This window comes from Gorilla gorilla, chromosome X (assembly GCF_029281585.2).
Source record: "Gorilla gorilla gorilla isolate KB3781 chromosome X, NHGRI_mGorGor1-v2.1_pri, whole genome shotgun sequence".
Classification (NCBI taxonomy): Eukaryota; Metazoa; Chordata; class Mammalia; order Primates; family Hominidae; genus Gorilla; species Gorilla gorilla.
This window is the reverse complement of record NC_073247.2, coordinates 115,699,393-115,724,603: the sequence shown is the minus strand read 5'-3', so window position 1 is coordinate 115,724,603 and position 25,211 is coordinate 115,699,393. Positions and strand designations below refer to the sequence as shown.

At 43.5% G+C, this 25,211-nt stretch overlaps 1 protein-coding gene and 1 pseudogene across 1 annotated transcript; one reads left to right on the top strand and one right to left on the bottom strand.

Annotated features, from left to right (window-relative positions):
• Positions 1-3,762: 3,762 nt before the first annotated feature.
• Positions 3,763-6,507, bottom strand: LOC129530131 (solute carrier family 25 member 53-like). Its single transcript, XM_063702824.1, has one exon. It carries the CDS (start codon positions 6,428-6,430, stop codon positions 5,930-5,932), a length of 501 nt encoding a protein of 166 aa, XP_063558894.1. The 5' UTR covers positions 6,431-6,507; the 3' UTR covers positions 3,763-5,929.
• Positions 6,508-22,800: 16,293 nt separating this feature from the next.
• LOC115932104 (ETS-related transcription factor Elf-2-like) lies at positions 22,801-24,797 on the top strand (annotated as a pseudogene).
• Positions 24,798-25,211: the final 414 nt, after the last annotated feature.

Below are 25,211 nucleotides of genomic sequence, written 5' to 3'. Positions count from 1 at the left end.
CATATGGGCACAGGGAGGGGAACATCACACACTGGGGCCTGTCTGGGAGCGAGGGGCAAGGGGAGGGATAGCATTAGGAGAAATACCTAATGTAGATGACGGATTGATGTGTGCAGCAAACCACTATGGCACATGTACACCTGCGTTACAAACCTGCAGGTTCTGCACATGTATCCCAGAACTTAAAGTATAATAATAAAAAAAAAACTAATGCAATCCTGTCATTTCTGGCAACATAGATGTGCTCAGAGGACATTATGTGAAGTGAAATGTGAAGTGAAATAATCCAGGCACAGAAAGGCAAATATCACATGTCCTCACTCATATGGGAGAGCTAAAAAAGTTGATCTCAAGGTGGTGGAGAGTAGAACTGTGGTTAACAGAGGCTGGGAAGGGTCCTGCAGAGGGGCGAATGAAGAGAGATTGGTTAATGGGTGCAAAAATAGAGTTAGAGAGAAGGAATAAGTTCTGCGTTCAATAGCACAACAGAGTGACCACAGTATTCAATTTATTGTGTATTTCAAAATAGCTAGAAGAGATTTGGAATGTTTCCCACACAAAGAAATGATAAATTTGAGCTGATGGATAGCCCAATTACCTTGATTTGACCATTACATATTGTATGCATGTATCAAAATATCAAATGTACCCCAGAAACATATACAATTATTATGCATCAATAAAACGAATAAATTGTAAAAAAAAAAAAGAAAGAAAGAAAAAGAAAGAAAAGAAAACCCTGCAAACAACCAGAATGACCCTCAAACTTATCATGAATAAATTATGGTACAATGGTAAACTGTACAACAATAAAAATGGATCAACTACAGCTATCTGCAATATCGATGAGTATCACAAGCAATGTGGAGTGAAACAAGATAGTCACAATTCCAAGTTTATAAAGTATATAATGTTCAAACATCTGTAAAACAAAACTGTTGGTTAGGGATGCTTATAAGGAAGAAAACCTATAAACAAAAGCAAAGAAATGATTATCACAAAAGTCAGCATGGGGGCTAACCTTAAGATGGAAGGAGGGATATCATCATTGGCGGGGGGAGAGGAGTAGGTTATTAAAGGGCTCTATTTCTTGCCTGGGCTAGTTATTACATGGGTGATAGCTTTAAAAATGTTCTTTAAACTGGCAATTCTCGTCTGAGCGTATCTCTTTTCTTAAAGAAATAGAAAGCAAGGTCACTAGTTGGAAATGATGAGGGAGGGTATATTAAAAGATTTGAGGGAAGAAAGATGATATGAAAGAACCAGAGACATTGGAGAGTGAACAGACTAGAGAAATACAGTATTTTTATCCTATTCTTTTATGAAAGCTTTTTATAGTTTCTGATTTGTTATGCTTTTTCTCTCATATGCAACATTATTTTATATATAACTTTAATGTACTACACTATATGTCGCTATCCCAGTAAAATTATAATGCTATTTAATGTTTAAAAATAAGTTGTAAAAGCAAAATTAAGTCTAAATAAACCATATAATGATTTGTCATAAAACATTAGTTATTTATTATTTCAACTTGAGCTCTAGAAAAGCTGATGTAGTTTATATTTAGACAAAAATATATATCATGCATATATTGTGTTTTGTGATGGCTTTTTATTCTTTTTCTTTTGACTTTTTATACCAAGTAGCTTTAGTGTTAAATTGTATATTTTATGTCTTTAAACAGATGTAGGTATTTATTACCTCCTTATTTTATTGATCTCAACTCCTAAAAGTCATTTTTTATATCAGAAAATATGCCCACATAAACATCACAAAACTAAATATTAATGTTGACATTTGAAATTACTTGAAAACTACTACACCCTTAAATTTTGCTCAGAAGATTTAAGTGGAAAAAGTTGACAAGTCTGTATAATTTTACAGTATTGCCTAGGATTTTATATGAACCAATTTGTAAAACTCAATTATTTAAATTATAACATGCTTCAGTTGTAAATCCACGTTTATATTATAATTGAATAGCTTCAAGCTTTAAACATACATAAAGTTTTTATAAAGGCAAATATAGTAAATTTAAGCAATTATTAGCAACTTAGCTTTAAAATATGCTCTGAGGGGAAAACACACAAACTTTTTCCTTTGCTCTCACATCACGGCAGTCAACAAAGAATATTTCCATGTTCAAATGTGTGGGGTTTTCCCACACACTAAGTGAGCAATCAGTTCTGCAGCGAACACCAGCTGGGTGTACTCCAATTCAATTCTGACACAAATCTACCTGGAGATAGCGTCATATCCCACAAGCTGAGGACTAGGTCTCACAAGACTGTTCCCAGGCCCTTCAGACACCAGTCGCAAATCCAGGCCTCCAGAACTTCTGACAGATGGGCTTCAAGTTTCGGTTCACATGACCCCCTCTTTGGGTTTGATTAATTTGTCAGAAAGGCTCACAGAACTCAGGGAAATACCTAGCGTTGACCAGTTTATTATAAAGGATATTACAAAGGATAGAGATGAAGAGATGCATAGGGCGAGGTACTGGGGAAGGGGCTCAGAGCTTCCATGCCCTCCTTGGGTCACCACCCTCCAGGAACCTCCATATATTCAGCTATCTGGAAGCTAACCAAACCCAGTTCCTTGGGGATTTTATGGAAGCTCCATTACATAGGTATGATTGATTAAATCATTGGCCACTGGTGATCAACTTAACCTTCCACCCCTCTCCCCTCCCTGGAGGTCGGGAATGAGGCTGTTAAGTCCCAACCCTCTAATGGCACCTTGGTCTCTCTGGTGACTAGTTCCCATCCTGAAGCAACCAGAGGCTGCCAGCCATCAGTCAATTATCAGCATACAAAAAGATATCACTTTGGAAATTCTAAGGATTTTAAGAGTTGCATGCCAGGAAACAGGATCGAAGAGCAAATATATATTTCACAATATCACATATACCTTGTGACTTTTCATTTTATAATATTCTGTAATAACGGTTCCATTGTCATAGAGATAAAACAGTCTTTTTTAAAAGAATTTGGATTTGCAAACATTGAATCGAGGAATACTGAAAATTGATGTATGCGATTCACAGTTCAGTGAAAAAATATCCTGTGTGTGTATAGACAGAGTGCACACTTAAATAATAAAGCAAATGGGGAGAAATGTTAATAATAGGTGAATTTGGGTAAAGGATACATGGGTGTTCTTTAAGCTTTATTTATGCTTGCAACATTTTTAAATGTTTGAAATTATTTTTAAATAAGAAGTTAAAATGAAGAAAGGGACATGGATGGACAGAGTGACATAAGTGGAAATCACCAGTGTACTTGGGAGATAAATGCATCTTTTTCCTTTCCTTATGCAGACTCTGTGTTCATACTTCCTTGAATCCACAAGTTGAGTACTGTCCCAACACATCCCAATCTGCAGATGTGGAAGCTCATTTTCAACTCTCCTGGACCAGCCATTTTCTGCCAACCTTGGTGACAAATGCTGTCTGACATCATACCTCCAACAACTGTGTCTTTAATTTCTGTGGCATTCAGTGAGAAGTTCTCACTGCTAGATCTACAACCTGGTAAGACAAATACAGGACAAATTTGGTTCAGTAAGGAGATGCAAGTGGAGGGCATTACTGAGATATCTGTAGGGGGAAACTATAACACATGTCATCTTGGAAATCCTCAAAATCCCAGAGTTGAAACAAATGGGACTGTTATATATTGTGAATCTGTTTGTGAAATTTCAGTTCCTGAACTGGTGCTAATAGCAAATATGCCATCAGTAACACAAACTCATCAAATGTTCCAGTTGAAAGTAATTTATTATTATTATTATTATTATTATCAACAGCAGCATCATTATCATTAGCACAAAACTAAATCCACTATTAAAAGAAAATAAAAACACAGCTCAAAGGCATGTGTCTTGCTGACAGTGAGTTAATAACTTTATCTTCATGTGCAAGGGACAGCAACCGGAGGCTATACCACATCAGAGCTTGATAATCAATTCAGTAATTCGACCAATGTTATTGAGCACCTAGGCACAATGGAAGATTTTAAAATGCATACAAGAATCCCTGCTTTCAATAAGTTTTACGGTCTAGTAGGAGGTATTGAAGAATACAAGAACACAGGGTCACGTGAGATTAGTGACATAACAGAATCAGTACCATCTATGAAGTGCTGTTAGAAAGGGGCATCACAGAGACTAATGTCACATTCACTTGGGGGAAATCAAGAGGCTCCAAAGAGAAGGTGACCTCTGAGCTGGGCTTCGAGGAGCTGGAAGGATTTTGGTAGACTGGCATGTGAAGGAGCACTGCAGGTGGAAAGAATAGTGTGGGCCAAAGTATGGCCATGGGAAAGTTCATGGAATGTCTGGGGAGAGAACAAGGTTAATTAGGGCTAGTGTTTGGGGTTTATGTAAGTGGAGTGACAATATGTTGAAAGTTATATAAGGAGCATATTTTGAATGGCTCTGAATGACAGGCTAAGATTTCTGATCTTTATGTCATACTAACTACATTTACCACATCAACAAAATATGCAATTATTAGGGATAGCATTAGGAGATATACCTAATGCTAAATGACGAGTTAATCGGTGCAGCACACCAGCATGGCACATGTATACATATGTAACTAACCTGCACATTGTGCACATGTACCCTAAAACTTAAAGTATAATAATAATAATAAAATAAAATAAAATAATTTTAAAAATATGCAATTATCTGTGAAGAGATATGGTCACTTCACTTCCAGGTCTCTTAGGGAAACTCAAATCGTTTCTGGGCAATGTTATCACCTTGCTCTCAGAAATGTCCTAACAGATAACACCAAGCAGACTATAGCAAATGTTTCTATTTTGCATGTAATTAAATCTCTTCTTTCAAAGTTTTATCCTTTCCATCCATGGGCCACACTTCTTCGCAATCCCATCTCCAGCGCCACTAGTTCTTGTGGCACCTGACGAGTTCATGCAAGCCTAATTTAGGATTTCCAGCCACAGCTGCTACCCTGAAAGTAGGACCCACAGCCTTGAGAAGTGAGAGGTGGTGGTAGAGGCAGCGAACAATATCATGAAAATGTAGCCATCTGAGAAGTTTTATGGAATTCCCATCCTAAGAGTCAAGCATTGTTGTTTGAAATTGGAGTTCCACTCAGTTTGGTCTGGAGGACACCTAGAGGGGTCCCAGAGCTCAAAGTGCCTAAGTAAGGTCATCTTTTTAAGTTTCTGCTTATTGCCAAGGAATTCCTTAAAGGAATGACACTTAATCTGGGTTACACGTTATTTAAAGGCCTCCTGGCTCTGAGGCTACTGAAGCTGTGGAGAGACTGGGGCGAACATTTCTTTTTGACTAAGGAATACTTTTGGGCTTTGTCCTTGCTCAACAGGTTGGTAGTTGGGAACTTCTCCCATGCAATGAGTTTACAGATGCTAAAAGATGGCTGTATTAGGCAACCGAGCCAAAGAAGTAAGCTATATAGAACCAACCAGGGAAGATTTAGAATAACAAAGCTGCCATGCCACACTTTCTGCAGCTAGTCAGTCTTCAGCTCTTTCCTGGAGTGTGACTTCCTCTGCAGGAAGTCATGGATTACCGTAGTGAGGCCCCATGTCACACTGGACCTTAGGATGACCAGGGAGCCTCCACGGTAGATCAGGAGCAGCTTTCGGCCCCAAGTGTTCCACACATCCTGGGCAGAGGCCCACAGGCTTGGCATGTTCTGCCATCCCATATGGGACTGCATATTAGCAACAAGCACAATCGGAGGATACAGAACTAGGCAGGTGATTGTTTCATTGACACTACCAGACACCAAGGCAGGAACCCAATGGGCCAGGCCTTGCTCTGCCAGGCCATCCTGCATGGGGTCCTTGAAAGAAAAATATAGAGTGCTCCCCAGGCTGTTCCTGGCCAGGACAGGTCAGAAACCATGGTAGTAGCCCCGTGACAGCCGCCCCTAAAGCCCATAAGAATTGAATTCCTCAAGAATGCTGAAGGTGCTGGGGAAGCGAGCTTGCTTGCGACCATCCTGGAGCACATTTTGCACCCTTTCAAAGGGGCTGAGTGCCACAGCCTCCACCAGGCCAGACATGATCCCTGCAGCCCAGTGGCGTCCCAGGGTGTGTGGCCCAACAGGAGAGAGAAAGCACAGCAGGCTATCATAAGTCCCAAACAGAAGAGTCCCTTGCAACATCTTGGAGAGAAGAGGAGGGTAGATTCCCCGGTAGAAGTATTGAGGACCTTCGTGCCAAAGCTGTCTCATAGCCTCTGACACTGCCATGGCATGGATCTGTTGCCGGAACACAACCTTATAGATAGGAAAGGTCAGAAAAGTAGACATAGAGTTGGAAACAGCCCCAAGGGCATAGGCCTGGGAGTGCCAGCTTTTCTTTCCTGGAGCCTCTGCTTGTGTTCTGTGCTGAAGCTCCTTCCTGGGAGAGTGGTTCTGCTCCCCCATGCTGAAGACAACTGGGTGCAGGTGGAAGAAACTGGCAAGGGTGGAAAAAAAGAGATTAGAGCAACCAATTAATTCCGTTGGCAAGCATTCTCATTGCTTAATTGGAAATGAACCCTAAGAAACTCAGGTCGACAGAAACAAGCAACTCTTTGAGCCAGTTTCTGATATATAAGCACACCCTTAAGAAATTCAGAATTCATTAACCTTAAATTAAAAGAAAGGCAATCGGTTTTTCTGGACAGAGACACCACTACAGTATTTTGCTGACACAGCAAATATTCCAATATTCAAAGAAGGATTACTTGAAGAACATGAAATAGAGGAGGGGAAGACTCCAAAACTTAATGCATCAACTTTCACGACATAAAACTGTCCATTCTATAAACTACTAGAATAATAAGTTGCTATTCTGTCTCAAAAAAAAAAAAAAAAACCTGGCACTATCTTGCAGAGGCAGAAAGGCATTTAACAGTTGAAGTGCAACGCTTTCTCTAAAAGTTGGTATTAAATTTGGGTAAGGGGAATCTCCCCTCACCTTTCTCTCCATAGATTCCTGCCCAAGTTGTAGCTGTTTCATGGCTATGCCCAGTCCCCCTCCAGCAAGTAGGGAAGGGAAAGAGCAGCTACTCCTGGAAGTTCAGTGCCTAAAGGATGAGCACCTGGCAATTTCCAAACCTAACCCTGTAGACCTGTAGCTATATAATAGAGCAGGGTTTCTTAAATTCAGTGCTATTGACATTTTGGGCAGGATAATTTTTTATTCTTGGTCCCTGTCCTGTGCATTGGAGGATATTCAGAGGCTTCCCGGCTTTGGCTGAGTGCGTGCTGGTAGCACCTGTGGTGACATACCCAGTGTGATGACCCAAAAATATCTTGAGACCTTGCCAAACGTCCCCAGGGAGGCAAAACTGTTCCCAGCTCAGCACCACTGTACTAGATAGAATAGGCAGTGCAAGGACTCCAAACTATTGCTCCTTACCCCAGAAAGGCCAGGAAGCAGATGGCTAGTATGAGAAGCAACTTGGAAGCCAGGACATATGAAGGAACTTTGGGATCGAAAAAAAATGAATGCTCAGAGCAGATCTGAGGGAGTTTGCCGGGGAGGAAAGAGGGGGTCCCTGGAATGACGAGACAGGGTGTGCAGCAGCCAGAGCTGGAACCTCAGGGAAAGAGCACAGAGCTGTGTGGGCGTGGGGCAGGAAGACAGGGGAGAGGGGGAGGGACATGATGGCCAGGCTGGAGGGCTTCCATCTACACTGACAGGGACAGGAAGCCTGGCAGGAACAGCAGACCCACAGGTTTCCCACAGAACCCTGGGCTATGTGATGGGCGGCATGAAGGTTGGGACTCTAATTAAGCTAGCAGGCCAATGGGGGACCACAGAGTCCAGGATGAGGTCCCCATGGAGGAGTAGAAGCCACACACTGCAAGAAGCCTAATGCAGCCTTCCCGGGGCTGCCAGGCCCAAAATCGGCTTTGGCGTACTACTCCTTCCAGAATCACTCCCATTAGCTCTGCTCTTCCCTAGCCCCTTCTCCCTGCTCCATCCATATCCCCACAATCCCATCCTATCCCCCCTACTCCATCCATATCCCCTCAATCTCATTCTATCTCCCCCGCTACATCCATATCCCTACAGTCTCATTCATACCCCCCACTCTATCCATATCCCCTCAGTCTCATTCTATCCCCCCTGCTCCATCCATATCCTCACAATCTCATTCATAACCCACCCCACTCCATCCATATCCCCACAGTCTCATTCATACCACCCTGCTCCATCCATTTTCCCACAATCTCACTTTACCACCACTCCCCTCCCCTGGAGCCACACTCACCTCTTGGTGGAGAGACATGGAGGCTCAGCCTCCTGTGCTCGGCCCATCACCACCTCCCCCTCCTCCGCATTCCATGATGGCCTTAAGCCTCAGCTTCCTTAACGCTCATGGCCAGCACACTGGGAGGGTCCCTCTGCCTCTTACCCTTTAGCTGACAACTGAGTAGGAGTAAAAGCTCAAGAGGCCCACTATTTGCATCCCTCTGGGGCACCTCTAGCCCCTGGCAGCCCTACTTCCATTTCTCCAGAGCCAAAGGGGACTCCTCCCAGATACCCAGGCCACTAAATCCACAGGAGCCCCCAACAGTCCTCAGCTCTCCTACCAAAGGTCTTCTTTCCCAAATCTTACCTGCACCTAAATAAGTACAGGTAGTGAGGTAAATGTTTGTTCCCTCTTCTACCTCAGAGTGCAATAATGTTCCACTTCCTCCCTGCCATTTATAAACATGTGTTCACTGATGCCATAAGGCAGGATGATTTAGCAGAAAGAAAACTGGGCTAGGATTTGGCAGTGCAAGGACTCCCAACTATTGTACCTACCCCAGAAAGGCCAGGAAGCAAGTGGGGTAGTATGAGATACCAGCATTCTAAGCGAGTTTTGTTATTAACTTGATGTGTGACCTTTAGAAATTCAGTGACATCTTGGAGCCTTACCCACCTGAGCTGTAAAAGGAGCAGAAAGGGAAAAATAATTTGTAGTCATCTCCATACCATATCTGTCAGAGGGGGTTGACATGGGGGCATTCAGGCCAGTAGTTGATAGAGAGATTGTACTTTTCAATCCCCAACTCCTTCTGCCATTTTTGTAAATCATTTTGGGGGACCAAAAGTGAACAATAATTGAGAAACATCTCACCTTAAATATGTAATCCATTGTATAAATCCAATCCTTTCCATTTTATGGGAGTGAAGATCAAGTTTCTCCAAAGTATTTTCTATTAAGATGCCAGGCTTTGGAAAGGGCAGACAGACCCGAGACTGAATACTGCCTCTGCCACTTACTTAATTGTGTGACCTTGGGCAAGACATTTCATTCAGTCTCAGGTTCTTCAGATACAAAACCAGGACATTAAGACCCACCTCAAAACATTGTGGCAGAGATTAGTAACATAAAATGAGATAAAGTGGTTGAGAATCCATAATATAGTGGCCTCGATAAAAGATATCAAAAAAAAAAGATGCTTCTGGACCTCACTATGTCTCCACAGAGCACATGCTCCTTCCAGACACCCTCAGGACAGCCAAAAGCAGATAAAGAGGCATGTAGGAACACATTTTGTGTTCCTAAGGGAGGCAGGGAAGCCCTTTCTTCCACGAATGGGAAGGCGCAACATAAATAATCTAGGAGAGCCTGGCCCCTTGACATGAATTCAAAGTACAGACCACAGAATGGACCTAGAGTTGGCCTTGAGCAGATATCACCTGTACCCTGACCTGCCTCCTATGTTTACAGCCTAGTAAAATGAGCCCAGGGGATTCCAGAGTCTCCGAGCCAGTCTAGTCCACATGGGTAGCCTGTGTGACTGCCCCAGGATCCAGCCACAAATGAATGCATTTGTCTGTTCATTCGGGGCATCTCTCACCCAGTCCTTTGGTCAGCTCACAAACATGTATTGATCATCCACTAAATCATTGTGGGTAAACCACCATGGAGCTAGAGTGAACAGAATTTGGTGCCTGCCCTCAAGTGCCTGGGAACCTAGTAGGGAAGACGGGTAAACAATGAGCTAAACTCTACAGAAAGACAAAATAAAGGGTACACTAATGAAGGTGGAAGCAAAAAGACAAGAGCAATTTATTCCACCTGGGACGGGGAGCAACCAAGAAATTTATCTGAGAAGGGGCATATGACACAGTCCTTAATTGAGTAGAGTAGAATAGGATCTTGTTAAGTAGAGGAGTGAGGGCAAGCATTCTAGGCTGAGAAAGTAGCCTAAGGCACATAGGCTTAAAAGTGTGAGTTGTGCATGGGGATGGCCTACCCCATGTGGTGAGAAGGAAATAGAGCTGTGGTTGACAGAGAGGAGCCCATTTAGAATGAGGACCACATTTGTCTTCCCCACTGCATTGTGTTGTAGGGCACAGACATGGGCTCTGGATTCAGCCAGCCCTGAGTTTGAATTTCACTCTGTCACTTCCTAGCTTTATAACCTTGGCCAAGTTTCTTCATCTCTCTGATCCTCAGTATCCATATATGTAAAATGATTGTCATGAAGGATGCATGAGACAAAGTATGGAAAGTGCTTAGCACAGCAACTGGTATATAAGTTGTTCCATAAGTTATATTAGTAATTTCATTTTTAAAAATCAGATAATACTAGGAATCCAACATACAAGGGATGTGAAGGACCTCTTCAAGGGGAATTACAAAGCACTGCTCAATGAAATAAAAGAGGATACAAAGAAATGGAAGAACATTCCATGCTCATGGATAGGAAGAATCAATATCTTGAAAATGGCCATACTGCCCAAGGTAATTTATAGATTCAATGCCATCCCCATCAAGCTACCAATGACCTTCTTCACAGAATTGGAAAAAACTACTTTAAAGTTCATATGGAACCAAAAAAGAGCCCGCATTGCCAAGACAATCCTAAGCCAAAAGAACAAAGCTGGAGGCATCACGCTACCTGACTTCAAACTATACTACAAGGCTACAGTAACCAAAACAGCATGGTACTGGTACCAAAACAGAGATATAGACCAATGGAACAGAACACAGCCCTCAGAAATAATACCACACATCTACAAACATCTGATCTTTGACAAACCTGACAAAAACAAGAAATGGGGAAAGGATTCCCTATTTAATAAATGGTGCTCGGAAAACTGGCTAGCCATATGAAGAAAGCTGAAACTGGATCCCTTCCTTACACCTTATACAAAAATTAATTCGAGATGGATTAAAGACTTAAATGTTAGACCTAAAACCATAAAAACACTAGAAGAAAACCTAGGCAATGCCATTCAGGACATAGGCATGGGCAAGGACTTCATGTCTAAAACACCAAAGGCAATGGCAACAAAAGCCAAAATTGACAAATGGGATCTAATTAAACTAAAGAGCTTCTGCACAGCAAAAGAAACTACCATCAGAGTGAATAGGCAGCCTACAGAATGGGAGAAAATTTTTGCAATCTACCCATCTGACAAAGGGCTAATATCCAGAATCTACAAAGAACTTAAACAAATTTACAAGAAAAAAATCAAACAACCCCATCAAAAAGTGGGTGAAGGATATGGACACTTCTCAAAAGAAGACATTTATGCAGCCAACAGACACATGAAAAAATGCTCATCATCACTGGCCATCAGAGAAATGCAAATCAAAACCACAATGAGATACCATCTCACACCAGTTAGAATGGTGATCATTAAAAAGTCAGGAAACAACAGGTGCTGGAGAGGATGTGGAGAAATAGGAACACTTTTACACTGTTGGTGGGACTGTGAACTAGTTCAACCATTGTGGAAGACAGTGTGGCGATTCCTCAGGGATCTAGAACTAGAAATACCGTTTGACCCAGCCATCCCATTACTGGGTATATACCCAAAGGATTATAAATCATGCTGCTATAAAGACACATGCACATGTATGTTTATTGCAGCACTATTCACGATAGCAAAGACTTGGAACCAACCCAAATGTCCGTCAATAATAGACTGGATTAAGAAAATGTGGCACATATACACCATGGAATAGTATGAAGCCATAAAAAAGGACGAGTTCATGTCCTTTGTAGGGACATGGATGAAGCTGGAAACCATCATTCTGAGCAAACTGTCGCAAGGACAGAAAACAAAACACTGCATGTTCTCACTCATAGGTGGGAATTGAACAATGAGAACACTTGGACACAGGATGGGGAACATCACACACTGGGGCCTGTCGTGGGGTGGGGGAGGGGGGAGGGTTAGCATTAGGAGATATACCTAATGTAAATGACGAGTTAATGGGTGCAGCACACCAACATGGCACATGTATACATATGTAACAAACCTGCACGTTGTGCACATGTACCCTAGAACTTAAAGTATAGCACTAATAAATAAATAAATAAATAAATAAATAAATAAATAAAATAAAATAAAAATGAGATAATAGGGCAGAGCTTGCAGTGAGCTGAGATCGCACCACTGCACTCCAGCCTGGGCGACAGTGGGGGACTCCGTCTCAAAAAAAAAAAAAAGAGAGAGAGAGAGATAATAGGAATAAAGGCAAGATAACAACTAAATTGTTCTAAAAGCTGCAATCGGTCTAATGAACTGGGTTATCTGCAGAATGCCTTTTAGACTGCTTGTTTGGAAGGCAGCAAAGAAGAGTTTTCATGGGCTTTGGAGTTTGACATCCCTGGCCTGCAATCCCAGTGCCTCCACTTAAAAGTTGTGAAGCCTTACACAAGTTACTTAACGTCCCTGAAATTCAGTTTCCCTCTCTGCAAAATGGGATACAACGGCTGTCTCAACAGTGTTGCTGGGAAGCTTAAATGAGATAACAGATAGAAAGTTCCTGGTACAAAGGAGGAAGGCAGCCAAAGGCAGCTATTATTGTTTCAGCTGAAAGCTTTATCTCCAAACCTTCAAGCTTTTAAGGTTTATGTGTTAAAATTACAAAATGTGGTCTCATCAGAGCCATCAGTTGGAACAGACTCACACACATGAGGCCAGAGATAGGATGTCCTGTATCCAGTTGGAGCCAGGTTGCAAATACTCCCCCCGTCCCTGCACGAAATGTCTCTCGCTTTGTTCCAGTAGTCCAACTCTGGCACCTTTACACAATCCATTTCCCGTCATTATTTTTGTCCGAGCTCTGACACCTATTCTTGGTCTTATGTGATTCCATCCCTACCAAGTCCAGCTGCAAATACCTAATTTGGTGATGAAGCCAATTTAAACACTGAACAAGAGTCTTCTGGGAGGCAAGAGTCAGATGTCACGGGACAGGGGAGCAGAAGCAAAAGTCTGAAGGAAACCTAAGAGCAACTGCCAGCATCACCCCTAAGTGTGCGAGGTGAGCAACCTGCCTTCTCCATACATCCACACTTTCCACCTTCCACCACCACTACCCCACTGTTCCATCCACAGGCCACAATCCTGAGATGGAAGGTGCTTCATCTCCAAATCTGTATTGTTTACTCCAAGGAACTCTAGATCTTGGGGTTGTAAATAAGAGGGTGGAAATGAGTGAGTGAAGTGCCTTGGCAGGCTGAAGATGAAGCCAACGGCAGCGGAAGGGCATCAGACTGTTTACTTGCTTCCAAGCATCAGGAGTCAAGAACAGGCCCCACAGGAGCCTCCTAGCCACACTATACATAAAGGAAGTAATACCTGCTCTCTAAGTCAGGGAAAAATGGAGCAGGTTTTCCAGCCACTGCCATCATGGCCATTCACTTTGGACAGCCCTGCATGCTGTTTCCGTGGAGTTGCTCCTTCTCTGGGGCCAGTGATGCCAAATCCAGCAAAGGAGAAGTCCCCTGAAGAGTTCACAGAAGAGCAACCTAGCAACATGTCCTTGAGCCAGGAAATGAAAGAGCCATATCAGCAACAGAAAGCTGTGGTTTGGGGGTTAGGTTAAATGGGGCTTGATTTCTCACACTTCTTCGTCAAGCATGGCTTGAAGAAGGAAGACATTATGACAGACCCATTTGAAAATCTGCAAAGCTGTGGACTCAGAAGAATGTACGGAGTCCAGATTCTTTGCATACAGTTCCAGGAAGGACCGCGGGTAGGAAGCTGTGCTCTGGAGTTACATTTCATGACAGATATGCCATGGGCAAATACACTGATGACAGGCCCATTTACTTATAACCTTCAGCATCACGTGGTGGTGTTTAGAACAGTGGTTCACGAATCTCTCTACACCTCAGAATCAACTACGGGGCTGTTTAAAACTACAAATCACACTCTTCACCCCTAGTCCTAGTACATCAAAATCCCCCAGGGGTAAGGCCCAGGAATCTGCATTTATAACAAGCTCTCCAAAATGATTCTGAGGCAGCCCACTTTTTACTCACTTTAGTTAATAGTATGAGTTCTGGATTCAGAGATTCGGTCCAAATTTTGGCTTCACCTTGTAATTTCAGACAAATCATTTTACCGCTCTGAGCCTTGCCTCCCTTGGCGTCACAAAGGGCTGTCGAAATTATGTTGCTTTTATAAAACGGGCAGCTTTTTGTAGTATAAAAAAAAGTATTTTAAAAAAAACGAAGGAAAGAAGAGTGCCAAGAAGAGTTTCCTCTTCTGTACAATGGGCACCATAAAGGTTGCCTTCATCTTCCCTCAGCCCTCTCCCCACTACCTCCTCACCCTCTCCCTCAGCACTATCATCACATTTAGACTGCTGTTGAGATGGTTTGAGACTACCTGTGCAAAAGTGCTCTTCAGACAATGCTGCAGGGCAAACAATTAGCATCTAGAGAGCAACATACAGGTGCTAAGTTGGATGCTGTAACTTCTTTGCTGCGGGATACAGTGCAAGACGCTTAACCTCTCTGTCTTTGGCTCAGTTTCTTCATCTGTGAAATGGAGATAACAGTTCTTGCTCACTAATTCTATGCAGTCCCAAGTTGGTCCTCCCATCCTGGCTTTGGTTTTTCTCCACTATCCCTTAATCTAACAGAATAGAGGAGTGTTGGCAAGGGGCAGCCTTTGAAGTCAGATATGTTGACTTGGGAGTGAGCTCTTAGCTCTGCACTTCCTAACTGTACTGCCTGGGTTTTTCAGTCCTTTCCTGTTAAGTGGGCACACTGCTACCTCCTTCACAGGGCTGCTGAGAAGAAAGGAGACAGGCGCATCCGCACACAGAAAGCACTCAGTAAATGCTGTTTCCCCCCTTCCCCCTATACAAAGGTAAGGAACTCTCATTGTTCACTTGGTTTCTGTCCCACCTCGTGTTTCAGGCACCCGGTCTCAAAGCCCGGAGCAGAGCCGAGGCGGAAGGGGATGGGGAGAAGGGAAGCGACGGGGTAGCAGCAAACTCACAGATGAAAGGGAAATGGGCCTGGTCCGTGCGTCCGAGCTCCACTTGACGCCGCGCCGGCTCCCGTGCCTGTCGGCCTCAGCCCCCGCCAGCCAGCTCCCGAGTCTTGCTAGCAGTAGCTTCAGGGCCAGAGGCTGCTTGGGGAGGCCGCCTCCTCGCCCCGCTGATTGGCCGCGTCGCGCGGCTTGTCACGCTCTTTTGTCTCAAAGGGCAGAGACTGAAAGCAACCGCGGCTGCCCGGAGGTCCGAACTGGAGGGTGGCCGCAGCCGTGACTTCCTTGGGAACCGCGCTGCCTCGACTCGGCTACCTCTCGCTGGGCGGTATTGCGAAGCACTCGCTAAGCCGGGCAGCCCCGGGGTCGCTTATGGGCCCAGGAGGCGCCAGCGATCCTGTTCCTCTGCAGAGCTACGGGGACCGGAAGGCGAAACAGAGCTGTCGACGCGGGAGCATACGCTGCCCACCAGTGGAGCGCAGGTAAAGAAAGAGCGCGCGATTTCCCGGCGCGGAGAGGAGTGGGGGAAGCCCCGCCAGGACTGGGCGGCGCCCGGCTTGGAGAATCAGTAACTGCGAGGCAGGGGATGGAGCACTCCCATGGCCTGGTTGCGCTGAGGAAGGAGTTGTGGCTCATCTGGATGCTGCCGACTGGGTAGGATTTATGATTTGCCTGGATTGAAGTGGGCGGGGGTGTTGTCGGGCGTCGGGGGCGGGTGTTCGGGGAGGTGGCAAGGGGCGGGAGAAGACGATCGCAAGCTGTCTTGAACCCCTTTTGCATCTCCTCATCTCTTCCTGGGAAGGAATATGGAGGTGGGAGGTCATCCAACTTCTAGTCCCTTTCTCTCTGGCAGGTCATCAAAGCCGAATCCGAACTTGAATTCTGTGCGGCTGATTGCAGAGCTGGTAGGCCGACGGTTTCCCGCAGGAAATGTACGGGGGGCGGGAGTGCAGGAGGCACTTTGGCTTGTGTTCAGAAGATGGGAGAGGGAATTTTCCGCCTGGCGACAGAGGAGGCGGTGGAGGGGAGGTATCAGGTTTTCAGAAGAGGCTGCTTCCAACCCTTCCTTTCCTTCCTTCGCGGCATAGTCTTGAGGCCCTGAGGACTGGGATCTGCGACCCCCAGTGGACAAAAGTCGACTCTACCCCAGAGGCTAATTTTCTCACGGCAGGCACCTGTTGAGAGGCTGCAAGTAAAATACAGGCGAACGCTAGTTTCCGAGCTCATGTAAGAATCTGAGAAATAACGGCGGTAAACTTTGACAAAGGGGTGTGTGATTGAGACCTGAGGTCATGAGATTAATGGGTTCTTATTACCTCTTGCGGGGGGAGGTAATAAAGAGGAGGGGCAGGTGGCCTGTGGCGTCCTGAAGATTTTTCATGCATTCTTTTTCCGAGAACTAAACATTGTCAACTCTAATATATCTATAGTGCAACTTGCTTCAAGGACAGTAATGATTTTCATTTAATAATTTTCCATTTAATCCCTTTACTACATGGTCATTTCTGTCTCTTATATTCCTAGGTTTCCCTTTATAAGGATTAGTCAGATCAACATTATATCTCTAACAATGTTCGTTAGCTTTTTCACTCTCATTATACCTAGAGAATTTAATGGAATAAACCAGATTATATATATATATATAAATATATGTGTGTGTGTGTGCGTGTGTGTGTGTGTGTATAAAATTACTCAACATTCAAGTAGTCTTGAAAAAAGATGGGTAGGAGTCACCTTCTTTCCCTTCATCAGTTACCAGTGTTCTCTTAACATAATGGAAGAGGCAGGAGGTATTCCCACCTACAACTCAGGATTCCTATGTCTTATGGGTTCAGTTGTGTCCCCCCCACACACAAAAAAAAAACACCAAATACATCTATTGGACTCCTGACCCCTCGTCTCTCTCCTACTTGAAGATGGGTTTTTTAGTGGGATACTGAAGTTAAATTACATTCATTAGGGTGGGCTCTAACCCGAAATGGCTAGCGTGCATTGTGCCTATCAAAAGGGGAAATTCAGACAAAGAGACATGCGTACAGGGAAGAAAATATGAAGTAGCATACAGAGAAGTGGGCCATCTACAAGCTGAGGAAAAATCCCTGGAAGAGATCCTTCCCTCTTACTACTCAGAAGGAAACAACCCAGCTGACGCTTTGATTTGGACTTCCAGCCTCCAGAACTGTGAACAATTAATGTCTGCTGTTTAAGCCACCCAGGTCTGTGGTACATTGTCAGGCTAACAGAGCAAACCAATAGGGATTCTGTTGCCAAACAGATCTGATAGCTAACACCTGAAAGAGTGGAAGCAGCTTTGGAACTAGATAATGGATAGAGACTGGAAGCATTTTGACATGCATGGCACAAGAAGCCTAGAGGGCCTTTAGGAGATGGCTGGGGGAAATATGGACACCAAATGCAATTCAAGTGAGGGTTAAGAAAAGAATTATTTGCTGCAAAGAAAGGATCTCTGACTTAGAGAATACATATATCATGATCACCGATATGTTGCTAGAACTATGAGTGTTAAAGGTGCTTGTGGTGAGTTATGAGACCGAAACTAGGAAGATGTTACTGGAAGCTTGAGGAAAGGCAATCCTAGTTTTACAGTGGCAAAGGTTTGGTCTGTATTGTTTTCTTAGTGTTTTTGAGGAAAGTAAAAATTGTAAGTGATGAACTTGCACATGCAGCTGACTTCTATTGTTGGGGCTCAGAGCATGATACCCCAAAATAAAGGCCCCAGAAGTAGTCTGGGATGTAAAAGATGTTCTCCGAGGTCCTGGGTCCTCCTGTCTGTCAGCCCCATTCTTCCCGGGGAGCTAACTGTACAGACCAGAATCCCTCTTCCCCAAGGTGGGTCCTAGAAACCAGAAGCCTTTTTTTCTAAAGATAGTCACAAAGCCTAAAAATACTTTTCTAATTTTTCCTCCGCCTTTTTTGTGTAAAACTGGCCATAAAGAAATGATCTGACCTACCTTGTTTGACTGCAGGTCACAAGACCCCATTACAGAGAGGGTCCTGTCTCATACCCAGGAGGAAGAAATCTGTGTTCACAGAAGCCAAGCACAGTCTAGACAAACAAGCCCTGCTGGATTAGCATTAGGTCATAGCCTTTTTGTCCCATCATATTTCTACAGGGCTGTCCATACTTTGTTGAACCTGAGCATATAAATAGACAATTTACCCTGTACCTTTCTGCCTTTGCTCCGAAGGCTGCAGTGTATATATGTTAAATAAATTTGTATGCTTTTTTTTTTTTTTGAGACGGAGTCTCGCTCTGTCACCCAGGCTGGAGTGGTGCAATCTCTGCTCACTGCAACCTCCGCCTCCCAGGTTCACACCATTCTCCTGCCTCAGCCTCCCAAGTAGCTGGGACTACAGGTGCCCGCCACCACGCCGGGCTAATTTTTTGTATTTTTGGTGGGTTTCACCGTGTTAGCCAGTATGGTCTCTATCTCCTGACCTTGTGATCCGCCTGCCTCAGCCTCCCATAGTGCTGGGATTACAGGTGTGAGCCACTGCGCCCGGCCTTGTATGCTTTTTCTCTTGTTAATCTGCCTTTTGTGAGTTGATTTTTTAGCAAACCTTCACACAATTTGGTATAGCAAGAAGGGTCACCAAAGCCACTCCACTCTTCTGGAACCTGAAGTTAAGGGAATGCAGTCATCTGACAAGCTGGCAAAAGGGCAAGAATTTCTTACCAGTCAGGCCCCCAGGTTCTCTCTCTGTACAACCCAGTTGGGCAGATGGTACAAAACAAATCCCTCTGTTTTTCTCCTCTACAAGGTTTCATGCCTAGGAGAAAAAGATTGTTGTGTGACTGGTCTAGGTGTAGCAACTCTGGTACACCTTACACTACTTTGTGGTATGAATATTCACATTTTTTATCCTTTTCATGCCAGAAACAGTGTATTCCTTTGACTTTGTCTTTCTGTGTTGTTCATAGAGAGGGTTACAGGATAAAGTTCCCTCTCGTCTTGATCTGTGTTCTTGAGAGCTTGATTTGTGAGCAAGAGGGAGCACTCTCTCTTGCTTGCCATCATCCAGGGGAAGTGATTTTTGGGTCAAGCAGGTGTCTGGTCTAACAAATCTCTTCGCTGGGAAGCGGAGAGATTTTATTTTGTTCTGAATGTGCCTAGCTCTTGGCAGGATTTGTCATAAGAAGTCCCATCCATAAGGGGCTTTTGTCATCTCAAACTTTATTGTCTCGAGCAAGGATCACCAACCCATAATCCAGGTATTGGTACAGGTCCGTGGCCTGTTAGGAACCGGGCCGTTTCAGCAGCAGGTGAGCATCAGCGAGCAGCAGAAGTTTCGTCTATATTTACATCCACTCCTCACTACTGGCATTACCGCCTGAGCTCTGCCTCCTGTCAGGTCAGCAGCATTAGAGTCTCATAGGAGCGAGAACCGTATGGTGAACTGCACATGCGAGGGATCTTCAGTTGCACACTCCTTATGGGAATCTATTGCCTGATAATATGTCACCCTCTCCTGTCACTCTTAGATGGGACCATCTAGTTGCAAGAAAACAAGCTCAGGGCTCCCACTGATTCCACATTATGGTTAGTTGTATAAGTATTTCAATATATATTACAATGTAATAATAATAGAAATAAAGTGTGCAATTAATGTAATGCCCTTGAATCATCCCAATACCATCCCCCCAATGCCGGTCCATGGAAAAATTGTCTTCCAAGAAAATGCCAGAAAGGTTGGGGACCACTGGTCTAGCTAGCAAGTGCTGGTAAACAGCAATCCCAGGAGTCATTTGTTACTTTTAGCCTATGTCTGGGAACAGGGGGAATCTTTGGGATTACTTGTTCTCTGAAAAGCCTATTGCATCCAGTCACTATTGAAATTCAGTACACTATTAAGAATTATAATTGTCAATGGCCAAAAGATTGATCCCTTAAATTAGCCTCCTCAATTTTATTAAAAGGATTTTAGAGAGTTCTTATACTAACTGATTGATAGAAAGGTTAAATGTACAAAAAGACACATAATGGTGTGACAGCTAGCCTTAAAACTCTTCTTGATAAAAGTAAAGAGCAAAAAATCTGACCTAAAGAAAGTTAAACTCTTGTGTCTGCTCAAACTGCCCCTGTGGGAATAAAAACAAAGGCCACTTCACCTTGCAGCCTTTGAGTTCAAATTCTGCACTTTCACCTCGACATCATGGGTTGCATTCCTGATCAGGAAACCATCCCCTCATGGTTTAATGTTTGTGTGACTTTTGGAGAGTACCAATTTCTTATTGACCCTTTTCCCTTCCTTGGATATCTTTTGATTTCCTGTCTTCCATCTGCGACGGGAGCACAAGCACATGAGGCTCTTTGGCCATTGTGTGTAGATAGCTGAGAATCTAAAACCTTAGAAAAGTTAGCGGGACAAACATGTGGTTTTATCTTCTAGGTGTGGAAGAATGCCTGGAATGCATAGCTTGCCATAGTTGAGGGTGGGCAGGGTTGAGTACAGCCTGCTCTCTCAGCACAACTGTGCCTGAAATGTGAGCGGTGTGGAGAGCTGGAGACTCAGACAAAAACAGGTGAAGGAAAGGCTCTTCAAGGGGTCCAACGCACTTCCCTAGCCCCTGTTTTGTCCCACACCATAGCCCAGGTTCTTGCTGCAGAGGGAACCCAGCTGAGCCTTGGATCCAGGCTGCTTCTGGGAACCTGAAGTCCCCCAGGACACAGCGGGGCCTTGGGGCTTTTGAAGGAAGCAAGTGGCCAAGGGTGTGAAAGTCATGAGAAACCCGAGCTTAACCACTGGGTGATTGTGCAAGGTCAAGAATTTCATCATGATGAGGCATAGGAAGGAACCTAATTAATATCCAGGGAAGCCACCCACAGGAAGGAATTTCTTTCCCAGAAAGCTAGTATGATTTAATATTAGAAAATCTATAAACATGATTTATATGAATAAACCAATAAATTTTTTAAAAAAATGTAAATCTCAAAGGTTGCTAAAATGGCATGTGTGAATATTTGGTATCTCTTACTTTACCTAAAATGCGTAGAAAAGAAAAGATGCTACTGACCTCAAACAAAAGCCCAACACCATGTTTGAGGATGAAATGCTACTGTCATTCCTATGGGAGTCAGGAAGGTGACAAAAAAGCTTTCTATCAGCGGTATGATTTCAAAGTCTTGATGAATATTGGGCATTGGACTTTTAAAAAGGCTTAACCACTAAAACGGGGGCTCAGTGTTTTCAATTGATCTGATTCTCTTGCAAATGATTAAATAGCTAGAACAGTTTTTCTCAAGACAACTTTACACTTCTAAAAACTAGTAGGAACCCCAAAATCTTTTCTGTAAGTTATATCTGCTGATATTTACTTCAAAATTATTATAATAGAAATTTTGATGAATTTATTTTAAAATCCACTTTAAAGTAATACTTAAAAACCTATCACCGCCGGGCGCAGTGGCTCATGCCTGTAATCCCAGCACTTTGGGAGGCCGAAGCAGGTGGATCACGAGGTCAGGAGATCGAGACCATCCTGGCTAACACAGTGAAACCCCGTCTCTACTAAAAACACGAAAAACTTGCCGGGCGTTGTGGCGGGCGCCTGTAGTTCCAGCTACTCGGGAGGCTGGGGCAGGAGAATGGCGTGAACCCGGGAGGCGGAGCTTGCAGTGAGCTGAGATCGCGCCACAGCACTCCAGCCTGGGCAACAGGGCGAGACTCCTTCTCAAAACAAACAAACAAAAAACAACAACAACAACAACAACAAAAAACCTATCACATCATGTTAACATAAATTACAAACGCATATGAAAAATATTTTTTCTAAAGCCGTAGAGTGGTGATCAACTTTCTTTTAGATAATTGAAAATCCCCTAGACTTCTTACTTAGGAAAAGTCAGCTGGATTCTTGTAACTGCTTCTGGACGTGATCTGTTGCCACATCACACACAATGAAAGTCGGGAAAATCCCACCATACACGCGAGAGAGCATGAGAGTGAAAAAGGAAAATATGAGTAAAATGAAAACATGCCCATGAACGAGAACCTAGAAAAATAACTAATAAAAATGACCATTTAGGAAACTGAAGAAATGCTCCACGACTGTGGAAAATCCACCACATTCTCTTGGAGCAAACTGCGCTATAGATATATGAGAGCAGACAATGTTTGGTTCACGGAAAAGAATGCACGAAAAATGGGCAGGACGCCACACGCCCCCTTCCCCCACCCCCGGCTCCAAACTGGAAGTCACTTTTGGCCAGTGACTGTGGCTCAGAGACTGTAATTCGGTCATTGGCTGAGCCAGAGGAGACAGGAGTGTGAACAAAAGTTCCCTGAAAAGGAATTTGGAGGACAGAGCTCTTGTGCCAGTGAACACTTGGCAATCCCTGGAGAGGCTGCTTTGGCTATGAAACCAATGACACTGAAGGGAGTGGTAGGGTTTAATGTGAACAGTCCCTCCAAACTCCCTAATAAAGCCCATTTATGCAAACGAAGGATTGAAATTGCTGAGTTCTGATTGGCCTGCACAACTGAGCTCTGATTGGCCAATGCCACTGAGCCCTGATTGGTTGATAGAGCCTAGCTCTGATTGTCTGGTTCTGGTGTACTCTGGCAAAGCCTCAATGTTGAAAAATATTTGTCCAGGTATATTACATGGGTTCAGGGAGAAAAAGTCATATTTAAGCCTCTGTATTCAAACACTATCTGTAAGCTTTGGGAAAAGTATAAGAACAAGCCAGACATGAATTACGAAGCCAGGGGATGTGCTTTGAGATCCTACTACCATAGGGAAATTCTTGCAAAGGCTGAAAGACAGAGGTTTGCATATCAGTGCAAGGATATGCCCTCAAACACATTGGTCATAGATAATGACAAATGCCAGACTTGTAATGAAGGTTTAGCAGCAGCTTCTGATGCAAGTCATTAGAACCAGTGTCACTGTCTGCAGAGAGTGTCCTAAAAGCAGCAACTTCTGTCCGTGGTGGAAATAACTCATCTCCTGTAAACTTCTCCAGAGCAGGGAAGGGTGTATCTGGAGTTGTGAATATCATTTCCCCTGGTCACCATGTTTCCTCCAGGTCTCCTACTACTACCAAATCTGTATCAGCAACAGCAGCAGCTCCAAGGACAGTATGTGTGGCAATGCAAGTACCTGCTGTCATGACATCAGAAAATTTCAACTATGGCGGTTGAGTCAGTTAATGTAGGTGCACCATTAATAACTACCACTAGTCCGACAGCAGCAGCCTCACCAAAGGTTCATTCAGGCAAACCCTACTGGGATGCCAGCTTCTACTGAAAACGGAGACAAAATCACCATCCAGCCTGCCAAACTCATTACCATCCCTGCTACACATCCAGGTCTGCACAGTGTAAGTAGCAGACGAAGTCAAGTCTGACTAAATCATTAACATCGTTGGAAACCCTCGGCTGTGAGAGCACTTACCACTGTTTCAATAGTGCATGGTACACCTTTAATGGGACTATCACTGCCTACTCAACAGGCATCTGGCCAGACTCTTCCTGAAGTTATCAGTGCAGTCATAAAAGGTTAAATCAGAATCCGTGGAAAACCAGTAGAAGGATGATGTGGAGACTGCAACTGGTAGAAGAGAAACCAGCAGATGAAATAAGACAGTGATCCAAGTAGTGGTTGTCAGTGAGCCTTCTGCTATTGCCTTTCGAGTAACTAACTATAAGAACAGAAATACTATTGACATGTGAGAAATAAAATGACAGGCCCACCATAGATTTCAGACTGTGAGTGGTAGTACTGACATAAACACTTGCAAGGGAAGTCATCAAGAAAAGTCAAAGAAGACTTTAAAACATTTTAATGCATATAAGAAAACAATGAAACCTACTGGAAATAAATTATCTATCCCATGTGTCAGTGAGAAATGAACTACATGCATTGAGATGCTGACAGAAACCTCCCTCTTACAGTAGGAAAACAACTGAACCCTTCAATAAGAAAAAGGTTTGAAAGGGACCAGGAAGCACACTACTATCTCAAGTTATGCTAAGATTTGAAACACTGACATTCAGCAAGAGGTTATACAGTTTTCAGTGGGGAGGGGTTGGGATAGGTGATCTCATTGTTACACATAGCAACTTTTAATGCATTTTATATGCATATTAGCAAGTATTACTGTGTTCTCACACTACTCACTTAACTTGTGCTATGTGAAGGCTCTGCTAATACAGGTGTTTTTTAAAAAACTCTACAAAGACTTTATTTTTTAGTGATGAAATTCTAATGATCTTATCACTAGATTCAAAATTAAAATGGGCTTATGGATATTGTTTTCTTAATTCGGTGGTGATTGGGACTTTCAAAGATGCTTTATCTAGGTTTCCTGTTAGGAAATCTAGAATGAGTCATGATTTTAATCCCCCTATTAATTTTCTCAGTAATTAGTTGTCAAAAATGAAAATATTCGTGAATGACGAGTACACAGAATACAGAAAACCTAGTGAAAAGCCTGAAAGAGAAAATAAATGAACAGCAGAGTTCTGTGGGAGTTCTATGCCGGTGCTACATTATCTAATTTTCCTCATAATTCACCAAGAAGAACCAGCGGAACTTCACCACCAAGGGGCTGCAGTTGGTGATGGTAACCTAGCGAATGACCTCAGTATCGTTCAGGATGCAGCCAAAATCCAGCTCCATCATCTCAAAGCTGAGGTTGGGGTAATGCACTCCTCCACGCAGGTCCAGGCTGTCTATCTGAGGGTGTTCCACATACTTAATTGCTAGAATTTCTTCTGCCACCCAGTTGTTCAGATCGTTTCTGTAGGAGGGTTCAAACTTGATCAGCAGGGTTTTTTTTTTCTTCATCAATTTCTAGTTTTATAGGCCACAAAGATAATGGGGGAAATTACCAACTTTTGTACTATGCATTTTCACCCAGTACAAGTATTTTAGAATGTGAATTGAAGAATGGATCCAAAAGCTTCAGAAAGTGGAAAGCACAAAGGAGAAAGAAAGAAAGAAGG

Excerpts from the sequence above, each read along its gene's own strand:
- LOC129530131 (XM_063702824.1), bottom strand. The coding sequence starts at position 6,430 with ATGGGGGAGCAGAACCACTCTCCCAGGAAGGAGCTTCAGCACAGAACA.